Raw genomic sequence first — 13089 nt, forward strand, 5'->3', positions numbered from 1 at the left:
ACACACACACACACACACACACACACACACACACACACAGCAGTGAACACACACACACACACACACACACACACACACACACACAGCAGTGAACACACACACACACACACACACACACACACACAGCAGTGAACACACACACACAGCAGTGAACACACACACACACACACACACACACACACACACACAGCAGTGAACACACACACACAGCAGAGAACACACACACACACACACACACACACACACACACACACACACACACACACACACACACACACAGCAGTGAACACACACACACACACACACACACACACACACACACACACAGCAGTGAACACACACACAGCAGTGAACACACACACAGCAGTGAACACACACACAGCAGTGAACACACACCCGGAGCAGTGGGCAGCCATTTATGCTGGGACGGCCGGGGAGCAGTTGGGGGGGGTTTGGTGCCTTGTTCAAGGGCACCTCAGTCGTGGTATTGCCGGCCCGAGACTCGAACCCACAAAGCCAGGGTTAGGAATCAAACTCTCTAACCATTATGCCACGATTTCCCCCAACTGGGCTGGACATGTAGTGTATGTACTGATTAACCTAATAATATATTTTATATTATACCGTTTACAGATATTGTTATTATTGTTATTATTATTATTATTAGAAGAAGAAGAAGAAGAAGACGAAGACAGTGTAACGCAGTAAGATGGCCGTGCTTGTGAGTACTGAGTTTAGATGTTTATTCAGACCGACAGCAGTAGGTTTGGAAAATTTTAATAAAGTTTTGGCTTTGGCCTCTAAAACTACTCCAGCATTATAGAGTGGGTTAGAAATCTTCCTTAAATAAAGCAGTGTTTATAGCGGGAGCTACAACAGTTCATAAAGGGTGAGATAGAGAGATGCAAAGAAGCAAGAAGTGAAGGATCTGAGCTCATTAAGATCTGAGCATACGGGCAGGAAAATGACAGCAATGTACAGTTTTCTATCAATAAAACTAATAAATAGTTTAAATGACTAAAAATGACTCAACTTGTAGAAGAAAAACATATTGTCTATGTTTTATGTACTTACGTCCTCCATATAAATATACTCGCTCTATTTAAAAGTAATGGTTATCTGTTCTCGTCCTAAAGGGGGCGCTATTCTCAGCCATCTATTTATTCCCCGTTGTCCTGAAAGCGTATGATTTTTATTTCTTACCCAGAAACACTTGAGTCTCATCCTGTCAGATAGGATTTGAGCCCTGCTCTAGATGTTAAATGTTAATGCCATTAAAATTGGTATGAAGGTCGGTGTGTGTTTGTGACTGAGGGAGGATCAGAGCATGGCGCCGGTTCTGCATGCTGATTGGCTGAGAAGGACGGCGGCGATACCTCTTCATCTTTCTCTCGGATCAGCTTTTCTGTCTCGGTGTCTGATACGCTGGTAGCTGTGGGAATGGGGAAGTCCGTGCCACTCTCTCTAGTGAGTTTACTGTATGAACACACACACACACACACACACACACACACACACACACACACACACACACACACACACACAGCATTAGACACTGGTTTATCTTTATCCTCTGTGTCTGTGCCTATACATATAAAGATATGTAAAAGAAGAGTGTGTGTGTGTGTGTGTGTGTGTGTGTGTGTGTGCTTCATACTTGCGGTTGCGCTCTTTCACCACCATGCGCGTCATGCTTTGGATGCACTGAGCTCTGTAGTTCTCGTAGTGAGTTTCCCGCGTCACATCCTTCAGGTCCTGCATGTGTGTGCGCACCAGCATGTTCCTTAGCTTTATAAAATCACAGTGTGCCGTGTTCTCCACTGCAAACACACACACACACACACACACACACACACACACACACGTACACACACACACACACACACACACACACACACACACACACAATTAATAATTGTAAATCTAAGGTGGTTAGATGATGAGACTTCATGGTAACAACAATATTTGATGTTTGTACTGTGCACAAAAAGGCATAGTTTTTGTGTGGATGGATAGATAGATAGATAGATAGATAGATAGATAGATAGATAGATAGATAGATAGATAGATAGATAGATAGATAGATATTTATATATAAACAGATATAGGTTCATGAATAAATTACCCTCTACAATCCCCCAAGGGTAAAGTCGACCCCGTACTCTCTTTCCTTTCGCCTCAACGACCGTGTTACTGCCGATCACAGCAAATGGAATGCTATCCTGCAGAGGGAGGAAGAAAGGGAGAGAGAGAGAGAGAGAGAGAGAGAGAGAGAGAGAGAGAGAGAGAGAATGATGATTACGAGAATTGAGGCATTGCAGTAGCATCTGCTGCACTGCAGGTAGTTTCCCTTCTCGTTGTTTTGTTCACTACTCTGCGTAAACACACACACACACACACACACACACACACACACACACACACACACACACACACACACACACCTCTCTGATGTAGATAAATCATGCACACCTTCAATTCCTGATCTTGTTGTTTGAACTCTTCATCCTCATCTGAATCACAGTCAGGAAACTGGTAGATTTTGATGCCGAACTGTTCGATCTCCTCTCGAATCTGAAAGGAATCCGATTTAATTTATAACAATATTTACACAAACATTAACAGAACAACTCTAAAGAGAGTTTCTAGTGTTTTAAAGGAATCTGCTTATGCACAATAGAAACAATCCGTTTTTTTCTTTTCCTCTAAAACTTGCCTTTATTTTCTTTTTCCTGACCTCACTGGGGGTGAGAGTGTCTGCCTTGGCCAAGACCGGCACGATGTTGACCTTTTCATGTAGAGCTTTCATGAACTCGACGTCCAAAGGCCTGAGACTGAACAAGCAGAACGAGCAGAACTCAACACACAGATAATAAACACTAATACTACATTAACATTAGTGTAGAAAATGCATCACTGTCTATTAACGTCAGAATGAGATGATTTCCTGTTCCTCCGACACCTTAAACAGAGCAGTGACAATAAGACACTACTAATGTTTCATATAAGGGGGGTCACGGTGGTTTAGTGGTTAGCACGTTCTCCTCACACCTCCAGGGTCGGGGGTTCGATTCCCGCCTCCACCTTGTGTGTGTGGAGTTTGCATCTTCTCCCCGTGCCTCGGGGGTTTCCTCCGGGTACTCCGGTTTCCTCCCCCGGTCCAAAGATATGCATAGTAGGTTGATTGGCATCTCTGGAAAATTGTCCGTAGTGTGTGAGTGTGTGTGTGAATGAGAGTGTGTGTGTGTGCCCTGTGATGGGTTGGCACTCCGTCCAGGGTGTATCCTGCCTCGATGCCCGATGACGCCTGAGATAGGCACAGGCTCCCCGTGACCCAAGAAGTTTGGATGAGCGGTAGTGAACGAATGAATAATGTTTCATATTGAGTGGGAAAAAATCTTTCACTTCTAATTTGCATTAAACTTAAATTTGCCACACGGCTCGATGCTTTAGGCTGCGTTGCTGCATCTCATGCCTTTAGGAATAATAAACTATTATACTATAATAATAAACTATTGTCAAATAAACGATAGATTTAAATACTTTTTTTTCTTGAGGAATCCAGACTGTCGTTAGTCACCGAAATGAAGATGATGTTGAAAAGTGACGATTTTGAGACAGCAAGTCGCAATAAAGTGCAAAATGATTCATTTTAATACAATAATAATAATAATAATAATAATAATAATACAGTAAAGAAACGCTGTAAAGTGAAGACGACTACAAAAGTAATGAAATTAATTCTTTCTACTTTTAGAAAAATACTACATTATGAAGTAAACAGTTCAACATCAATTTTATAAAGTTTTTAAAGTTAAATTTGATTAGTTTTACTGAAACACTCGCTTCTTTATTTCAGGCAAAAACAAATTGTTCTGATCTACTAACATTTTTCCTTTTTTTATCTTGTAAATTTAAAATGTTTTTGTTCTGATTATATATATATGTATAAGAAAGGCTGCTCATGTGGAGAGCATCAGGAGAAGGTGACCTTTACAGACAGATGTAATTACTACACTTTTACACTAGAGGGCGAACTCCGACAAATAAAAACGTTAAAACCGAAAAATCTGCGTGTGTGTTTGTGTGTGCGCGCGTGTGTGCATGTGCGTTTGTGTGCATGCGTGTGTGTTTGTGTGAGTGTGTATGTGTGTTTGTGTGCGCATGTTTGTGTGCATGTGAGTGTGTGTGTGTGTGTTTGTGTGTGCGTGGGTCTGTGTGTGTGCGTGTGTATGCGTATGAGTGTGTGTTTGTGTGTGTGCAAGTATGTGTATGTGTGTATGTGTGTGTGCGTGTGTATGCGTATGAGTGTGTGTTTGTGTGTGTGTATGTTTGTGTGCGCATGTTTGTGTGCATGTGAGTGTGTTTATGTGTGTGTGTTTGTGTGCGTGCATCTGTGTGTGTGTGCATGTGTATGAGTGTGTGTTTATGTGTGTGTTTAAGTGTGTGTGCGCGCGTGTATGTGTGCGTGTATGTGTGTGTGCATGTGTATGAGTGTGTGTATTTGTGTGTGTGTGTGTGTGTGTGTTTTTCCTACCCATGACCAAATGGTGATATAAAGTAAATACAGCAGTGTACTCGGTTGTCCTGAATGTTTTTGCGGTTCAGTCCACTCTCGTCTCTGAAGTACTGCTCAAACTGCTGGTCGATGTAATCAGCTACTGACTTCCAGCTGAAATCATACACACTAATTAATTACATACACACTACTAATTAATACAAGAATTATTATCATTTATTATTAATGTCCATTACTCACAATATTCTTATTTGTTTCTTAAACAAATGTATCTCTACATCACAACATTAACGGGGCACAGAACTCATACCACTCGGTGTTGTTCACCGCGTCCCCGAAGCCTGGTGTGTCCACGATGGTGAGCTTGAGTTTGACGCCTTTCTCCTCGATGTCCACCGTGTGCTTGGTGATCTCCACCGTCTGGGTGATTCGCTCTGGAACCAAAACATCCCAGTCGTGTCTCCGGTCAGATTAATGTCGAATGTATTAACAAATAAATCTGGGATATATTTCAGAAAACAACATGCAGCTTCTTCCCTTGACATAATGTACCGTAGGAATGAACACTTTAAGCGGAAGATTAAATTAATTAAATTAATTAGTCCATTTGATTTTTCTAAAATCAACTCTCTCTGTTCCTTTGCTATGTAACACAACCTTCGTATTTATTTTTGCTGGATTAAGAATAGCTTTTAAGATATAATCTGACTTTATAAGTACAGGAAATTAAAAAGTATAAAAAAAAAACCTACAAATTTGTGCACAGAATAAACGTTAGAGTTTCCTGAGCGACTAAAACATGGGATTTGGTTTATAGGGTTTGAAGAGTGTTTGTTTTATTTGCTCCACGTCTTTATTACCTTCAGCATTGAGAAGTTTTCTGTCTTTGTAGAGATCTGTAAGGAAGAGACTGTTCACCAGGGTGGACTTTCCCAATCCAGACTCCCCTAACAGAACAGAACACAAAAGAAGCCGATGAGAAGAGAGAGGAAGAGTCAGAAACCCCAAAGGAACATCAGACTCCTCGGTGGAATTACAACCTGGTTATTTTACCTGCGACCATTAGAGTGAAGTCAAAACCCTTTTTTACAGATTTGCGATGAACTTGATTTGGCAAGGTAGCAAAGCCCACATACTCTTTATCCTGGTCCTGTGGGAGAGAGGGGGGGGGGGAGAGAGAGAGAGAGAGAGAGAGAGAGAGAGAGAGAGAGAGAGAGAGAGAGGGAGGGAGAGAGAGAGAGAGAGAGAGAGAGAGAGAGAGAGAGAGAGAGAGAGAGAGAGAGAGACACAGAGAGAGAGAGAGAGAGAGAGAGAGTAAAAGCAAAGACAACACAAGATATATCATTATAGATAGATACACCCACAGCAACACATCAAGATAGAGAGAGATACACACTATATATATAAATATATAATTATATATATCCTACACCCACACACGCACACAAATATATATAGATATATATGACACGAGGACCGACTATCCCGCACATATACTATCTACTTCTCCCTGGACCCCCTATCCGTGATACTCCTCTCTCTATCTTTTACAATATACGATAACACAACCACCTTCCCACGACATATAGTCAACTAATATATCGCTGATCTAGATCTATATATATTATTAATATATCCCACCAAACCAACCCCATCTCTATATCTACTACACCTATATCTCCCCGCCCACACCCCCGCCCCCCTCCTCCTCCACAGAGAGAGACACAGATATACACACACACAGATAGAGTAGAGAGAGAGAGAGATAGACACAAGACACACACCACTAGAGAGAGATAGAGAGATATATAGATAGTAGATGAGATATTCTAGAAGAAAGAGACCCAGAAGAGAGCACAGAGAGATAGACAGCAGAGAGAAGAGACACAACACACACACACCACACAGAGACACAGATATATATATATCAAGATAGAGAGAGGAGAGGAATAACAGAGAGACCACACACACACATATATAGAGCCACACAACAAGATATATCACCCATTATAATCTCTCCTCCCCCCCTCTCTCCCTCTACGTCTCCCTCTCTCCTCTCCCCCTCTCTCCCTCCCCCCCCAGAGAGCGCCAACCCCCCCCTCGCTCGCCCCTTCGCCTCCCTGCTCTCTCTCTCTCTCGTCTCTCCTCTCTCTCTCTCTCTCTCCGCCCTCTCTCTCATCTCGCTCTCTCCTGAGCTATACACCCTACTGAGATATTCCATACCTCTCACTCATCTGAGAGAGCGACACAGCACCCTCCCCTCCCACCAACACATATAATCACATATAGATAAATATATAGATATATAGCGTAGTAGATATAGAGAGATACAACACAAACACACACACACACACAACACACACATATATATATAACACACATAGATAGATATAGATAGTATAATAGTATATGAGATAGATATATATATATATATATAGTATATAGATATATATATATTCACATATATATATATATATATATACAACATAGATATATATATATATATACACAAACATATAGAGATATATAGACCTATACAGTTAGCTATAGCACAGACTGGACATTAAGGCAGTATAAGAGCCAGAGTAAGAACCAGAACTGAAGGTGGTATTACAGTAAATTACATAACGTAGGATCCCTTCAGCTCTCGGCTATTTTAAGACACACAGTTACTCTGTAGGTGGGAAACCAAACGGTGACAAAATTGGATGCATATAACGGAGGTTCTAAAAGCAGCCGCCTTTAATTAGATCAGATTACAAGTGTGGAAAAGACCACCAACATTTTAGACACGTGGTCTTCAGCATTTCAGATCCAGAGCCATGACGTTCTCTCACACAAGGGCCTAATCGTGTTCATCATCCTGACCCACTTTCATTCACCCAAATCATCCAGTCTGCATTTTCTATTCCCTGGTCTTTTTTTCTTGCTTTTATTCTCTCATTTTAAAGGTGTGTAACTGTGTAACTTTGGAGCTCACTGGATGTCCGTAACTCTGAATCCTCCCACTGATATGAACCTAAAGCAGTGTGTTAAAAAAAACAGAACTTGGTTAACTTATCCGAACGTCTCGGGTCACGGGGAGCCTGTGCCTATCTCAGGCGTCATCGGGCATCGAGGCAGGATCGACAAGTTAAATAATTGATTTTTTAACCATTCATATGTACTAACGCTTTCCTCTGACCAGGGTCGCGTGGATCAAGAGTCTGTCCTGGAAACACTGGTTACGAGGCAAGCATAGACCTTGGACACTCGTCTACACATGGGGCAATAACGAGTCCACAATCTACAGCATGTTTTGGAAGTTGTGAAGAAGTTAGAGAATCCACAGGAAACCCATAGAGACACGGAGAACATGCACGGAGCCAAGTACCCTGGAGCTGCTTTACTACTATAACACATTACTACATGCCTGCACAGAAAAGTATGATGTGAAGATTTGGTTCTTGTGTCTAAGCTAAATCCTGCCTTCAAACTGATGTCCCAAAGCTAAAACCCAAACTTTAAGAACAACCCCATGGTTAGGACACGACATGAATTTGTAAAAATCCCTCCTCTGCACCAGGTCCCTCAGCATTACTGTACCTCAGCTGCGTCATAAGGGTCAAAGCGACCCCACGGACTCTTGGGCCTGGTGGGGCTGATGGGTGATGGGCTGAAGAGAGGTGGCAGATCCACACATCCAGGGTCAAACTCAACTTCCCCCTGGGCTCTGCATGGAGTAGGAAGACTTAAAAATGCTGCCGTTCCCTCTGTGTGGGGACGGTCATGACCTTCAGCCTCACAAGGGGCAAATAGGTGCCCCACTCTGACAGAGTGGTGCCCCATGATATTCTCCAGTTCAGAGTCCTCTGAATCTTCCTTGGTGTGGCTTGAGTTCTTGAGGGTAGGTTGGACATGGAACAAATGGTCAAGAAGGAATCGTATAAGAGGTGTAAGATTTGGGAATATAGGGTGGGTCAGGTGGGGGTGGGGGCGGGGGGTAAGTAGAGAGATGTTTTAGTGTTTGAATGCAAAGAAAGAGAAAACATGCGTGGCAAACATGCTTCAAGATACAAATCATTTCTTTGGAGCTTCTTATCTGCTCTCTGGGTCCTTGGAGCCAAATTAAATTAAGTTAGCAAGAAAATTAATTAAATCAATCAAAAGTTAGTCACAAATTACACGTTATAACAAAAAATCTAATCGTGCCTTCGGTGTCCTGCTCAAGATCCTACGTCCTACACTTAGAGCTTCTCAAGGTTAAGAAATGAAATGTTCTTATAAACGGCCGAGTCGGTCACCTGACCTCGTCTCAACCGAGTGTGTGTGCTTTTACTCACTGAAGACAAAACTGAAGGCTAAAAGACCTTCAAATGAGCAGCAACTAAAGACAACTGCAGTAAAGGTAAAGTAATGGAAAAGCATCTCAAGGAAACTTTGTTTGATGACGTCCACGGGTTCCAGACTAAAGGTACAGTAGCAGTCACTGAGGAGGTCCTACAAAGTCCTACAAAGGATTTGCATCCGAACATTAAAAATAATCCTTCAATTTGAAATGATTGGTTTGTCCAGTTACTTTTGAGCTTGTGGACATGAGGAACTTTTGTAAAAACGCTGTAATTCCTAAACACGCAAAATAACAATCACTGTTCAAATATTTCTGACTGTATCACGAAGGCCGTCATGAAACAATGAACTACAATATATTGTCTCTCATGTGAATCCCGATGGGAATCAGTTCAGAACCCGTTGCGTTATAGCGGCCGATGACCGAAGGTGCACACGTGGCACTAGTTCCGCTGTGAAGGATGAAGTGCGAGTACATTAAGTAGAGAAGGCTTTTAATCTGAATCACATTTACGCTCAGAGAAAAAACCTGACGCGCGCATTCTTAGGAATCTTCGGCTAGTTCACTTGGTGCAACCATTAAGCGACTCGGGTTACGCGGACGCTTCGTCCCGAACGAAGCTGAAATACAGTGTCTCAGAGAGCAGAGATGACCAACAGAAGCTCAGGAATATCTCATGACTGGCATCCTGTAGAGCAAAAGTTAACATCCCTTTAAAAATAAAAGCAAACTCTAGCGGCAACCTCGAACATTAGCTGTTAGCGGTTAACGACATATGGCTTTATTCGTCACGGGCGTTTTCTAGTTCAATAATTTACCGTGTGACATTATTATCGTGTTTATTATTATTATTGTATTTAGGTTACATATAATGAATCTTAATATATTTACATTTATTTATTTATTTAATTTGTACATATATTAATTAATTAATTTATTTATTTCATGCAGCCACATTGCAACCGGTAATAACCTGAATACACAGTGATGTGTCGACAAAAGTGTCCAAAACGAGGGAACCGACTCATGATGGGTAAGGGATGGTTGCCGGTACCTGGTCTTCCTCAAACTTCTTTGGTATAGAAGATACCGGTGTGAAGTCCTGGTCATCAGACCGCACAGCACCGTGACCGTCGTCAACCGGTTTCCATTGCTCACTGTCCTCCATTGCTACAGGAGATACCGTGCAGTCTGCCAGCTCCAAACAGGAAGGGATATACATTGAGAGGAGGATACAAATAGGGCAAATGTGAAGTGAGGGCAAATGTGTAAAAAGGGGGCAAGTGACAAGAGTTCTTTAGAAGATTAGGCAGACAGGGAAAGAAGAAAAAAGAGCTGGTGAAAGATACGAGGTCTGAACACCACGTGATGCTAAAACGGTGAAGGATGTCTGAATTTATAAGCAGCTTAAGCAGTGTACGCCTGGAGTTACGCCTGGGAGCGTACAACGTTCAGAGTGGTTTGCACATAGCAAGCATTTCTACAACATCTAAAAAAGATGACATACAAGCACAATTCCGACAGTGTAGGCTTGCTGACGTTCGTTAAACTACTTATCCTTGAGGAGCTTAGAGTCTGAGTAAGTTCTAATATGTGCCATGGTGAGCAAAGCAGAACCCTGAAATTTACTGCTACAAATATCATTTCTATTATAGCAGAAAGAGTCAGTACGATCATCTAGAGTCAAAAACATCTCACATACTATTTTCTAAAATAGTCAGACTGAAGCCCTAAAGGCAAAAGTATTCATCACCGAGGCCAGCTGGGAATTCCACGCCAGACGACAGGCTTGCTTGTTCTTGATTTTGGACTATTTACCACAATTAGATGTAGATTCAAAACTTTGTGAGGTAGAAACTTGAATCTACGAAGAAAGCACTCATCATTTTAACAGATTCTGGATGCTGACCTGTTTTAGCTGTGCTACAAGATCGATGTTGGATCAGCTTCCCAACACCAGGCTATACTGACCTGATTACAACACAATCACAGGCTCGATTTGTTAGAAATGATAGTGAGGTAAAAAAACAACAGACCATACTTAAAGGTTTTGTGTTTCTAGTCCCAGGAAGTAATACGTGAACGATATGACAATGTCTGAAGTATAGAGTCTTTAAATATCGCTCAGCCTACATTCAGAAATAGAATGTTCTCCTTATAATCCGTGATAGTGTCTCGGAGTAGGTCAAGACCGCAATGTCCTCGTTTTTGGAAAATAGCTGTGCGGCGAATCAAAAAGAGTCAATCTCAGGAAGCAAAAAACATCGGAAAGAGACACACGGACACATCGTCCGCCTATACGAGGAGCTTACCTCTGTCAAACGGCCGATGCTCACCTGAGAAACCTCTGTGGAACAGGATTAAGCAAATGGGATTTCTTGACTCAACAGATCCAACGAGCTGCACAAACCTCGTTCAAACCCAGATACCAAACCGATAGCTGGCCTTTTATACCAGCATGCTCTGGGTCGTGGTGTCCTTCAAACGCATCGACCTGCCCCCAGGGGGCCGATCGGCAAATCTCCAATCTGAACGATCCATGATGATTCCACAGTTAATGAGTTTTCTGTCAAATAACGATGCAGTAAGTGACTGCAACCCAGCCAGAGTGATGGGGATTTTGTTTACTCACTGGTCATGCTCTAGTAATGAATACTGTAATGAGTATCTCAGAAGGAATGTAAGGAGACATGGTTCATTCAACCAGCAACTTCTTTCTGTAATTAAGTCTTTAACCAGCTTCTCGTGCAATTCTGCTTCGTTCAAAAGTTACGAGCCGAGTAAGCAACATTCGAAGAGACGCATAGAGCCAGACTGGAAAAGTGGAAGGTTTCAGAGAGAAATACATCCAGAACACCAGCAGCAGAGCAGCAGCACCATCAGGAGCGGTGATAACGTCATCTTCCTCTTCCTCCATCGTTACGTTTCGTCTAGTTAGCCTCGATGACTGAAAGTTTCAAAGAAATACATCGAGGTCCAGATATTTTTTGGACAACGGTGGAGAACTACGTTAAACCCCAAACCGGACGAAGGTCTCCATGAAACGTACAGAACTAGACCCTATTACACCATAATAAAAAAATATCACCTTGTTAGCATTATTACATCACCGCTGTCAGTTTTAACAAACAGCGCTCTAGAGGTTGCATTTATTTATTTTTACCTCCAATCAAATAAAAATCAGGTATCGTGCCAAAATTTTGCATATAGCTGTATATCGTTTGACAGAATTTAGACATAGCGACGTCCGGTGGGTTTCCCAAGACTGCCACACGTGGTACTAACGTATGTATGTAAACTTTACCTCCGTTATCAATGCTCAGTGTCAAAGTTTATCGTTTTCTCTCTGAACTTGTAGTAAATACAACTGAAGCTACAAACACAGTCAACGAACCAACATGATGCAACGTTAACTTTTCTTTTATGATCCACAGTCCCGGCGGTCGCGTCATTCAAACGACTTATCGACCATAAACTCGGTATCCTTTTTAGTCCATGATGATAAATTCCACCCAGTCGAGTTTGTTTCTGGGTGATTTAACTTTCACAAAGGCTCTATTGTGTAGCTGAAGTAAGCACAGTGAAAAGCGAGGGAGGCTGACAAGCCGCGATCTCGGATCTTAGATGAGGTAAATGTTGTGGTTTTTGTAGCGCCACGCTAACATACGAGTCAAGAACATGCTTTGAAAATATACAGTAGAGTGTATAATAACAAAAGCCTCGACTCCTGGCGAGCGTGGATAACGCGTTGATTTGGAAATGCTCCAGGGAGGTACTTATCTGTCTGTGGTCAAAATTCAATGGAATAAGTTGGGGGGAGGGGGGAGAGAGAGACGGGCACGGTGGCTTAGTGGTTAGCACGTTCGTCTCACACCTCCAGGGTTGGGGGTTCGATTCCCACCTCCGCCTTGTGTGTGTGGAGTTTGCATGTTCTCCCCGTGCCTCGGGGGTTTCCTCCGGGTACTCCGGTTTCCTCCCCCGGTCCGAAGGCATGCATGGTAGGTTGATTGGCATCTCTGGAAAATTGTCCGTAGTGTGTGGGTGAATGAGAGTGTGTGTGCCCTGTGATGGGTTGGCACTCCGTCCAGGGTGTATCCTGCCTCGATGCCCGATGACGCCTGAGATAGGCACAGGCTCCCCGTGACCCGAGAAGTTCGGATAAGCGGTAGAAGATGAATGAATGAATGAATGAATGAAGTCATGACGGGATGCATGCTGGGGAAATTGTTAAGGGAGATAC

The 13089-nt window shown here is 42.5% G+C and overlaps 1 protein-coding gene across 9 annotated transcripts in view; it reads right to left on the bottom strand.

Moving 5' to 3' along the window:
* Positions 1-13089, bottom strand: part of septin4b (septin 4b) — a 54250-nt gene that overhangs the window by 5000 nt on the left and 36161 nt on the right. For 4 of the 9 annotated variants that reach the window (XM_047806147.1, XM_047806146.1, XM_047806149.1 and 1 more), the window contains 9 exons: positions 5573-5669; positions 5380-5466; positions 4830-4953; positions 4538-4672; positions 2717-2834; positions 2473-2574; positions 2126-2222; positions 1658-1820; positions 1377-1476 (listed from right to left, as the gene is read on the bottom strand). In XM_047806147.1, coding sequence (XP_047662103.1) covers positions 1377-1476; positions 1658-1820; positions 2126-2222; positions 2473-2574; positions 2717-2834; positions 4538-4672; positions 4830-4953; positions 5380-5466; positions 5573-5669 — 1023 coding nt within the window. Of the gene's footprint in view, positions 1-1376; positions 1477-1657; positions 1821-2125; positions 2223-2472; positions 2575-2716; positions 2835-4537; positions 4673-4829; positions 4954-5379; positions 5467-5572; positions 5670-8104; positions 8399-9903; positions 10048-13089 lie in introns of all 9 variants that reach the window. The other 5 variants (XM_047806143.1, XM_047806142.1, XM_047806145.1 and 2 more) reach the window with 3 other exon arrangements.

The sequence above is a fragment of the Tachysurus fulvidraco genome, chromosome 22 (assembly GCF_022655615.1).
Source record: "Tachysurus fulvidraco isolate hzauxx_2018 chromosome 22, HZAU_PFXX_2.0, whole genome shotgun sequence".
NCBI lineage: Eukaryota > Metazoa > Chordata > Actinopteri > Siluriformes > Bagridae > Tachysurus > Tachysurus fulvidraco.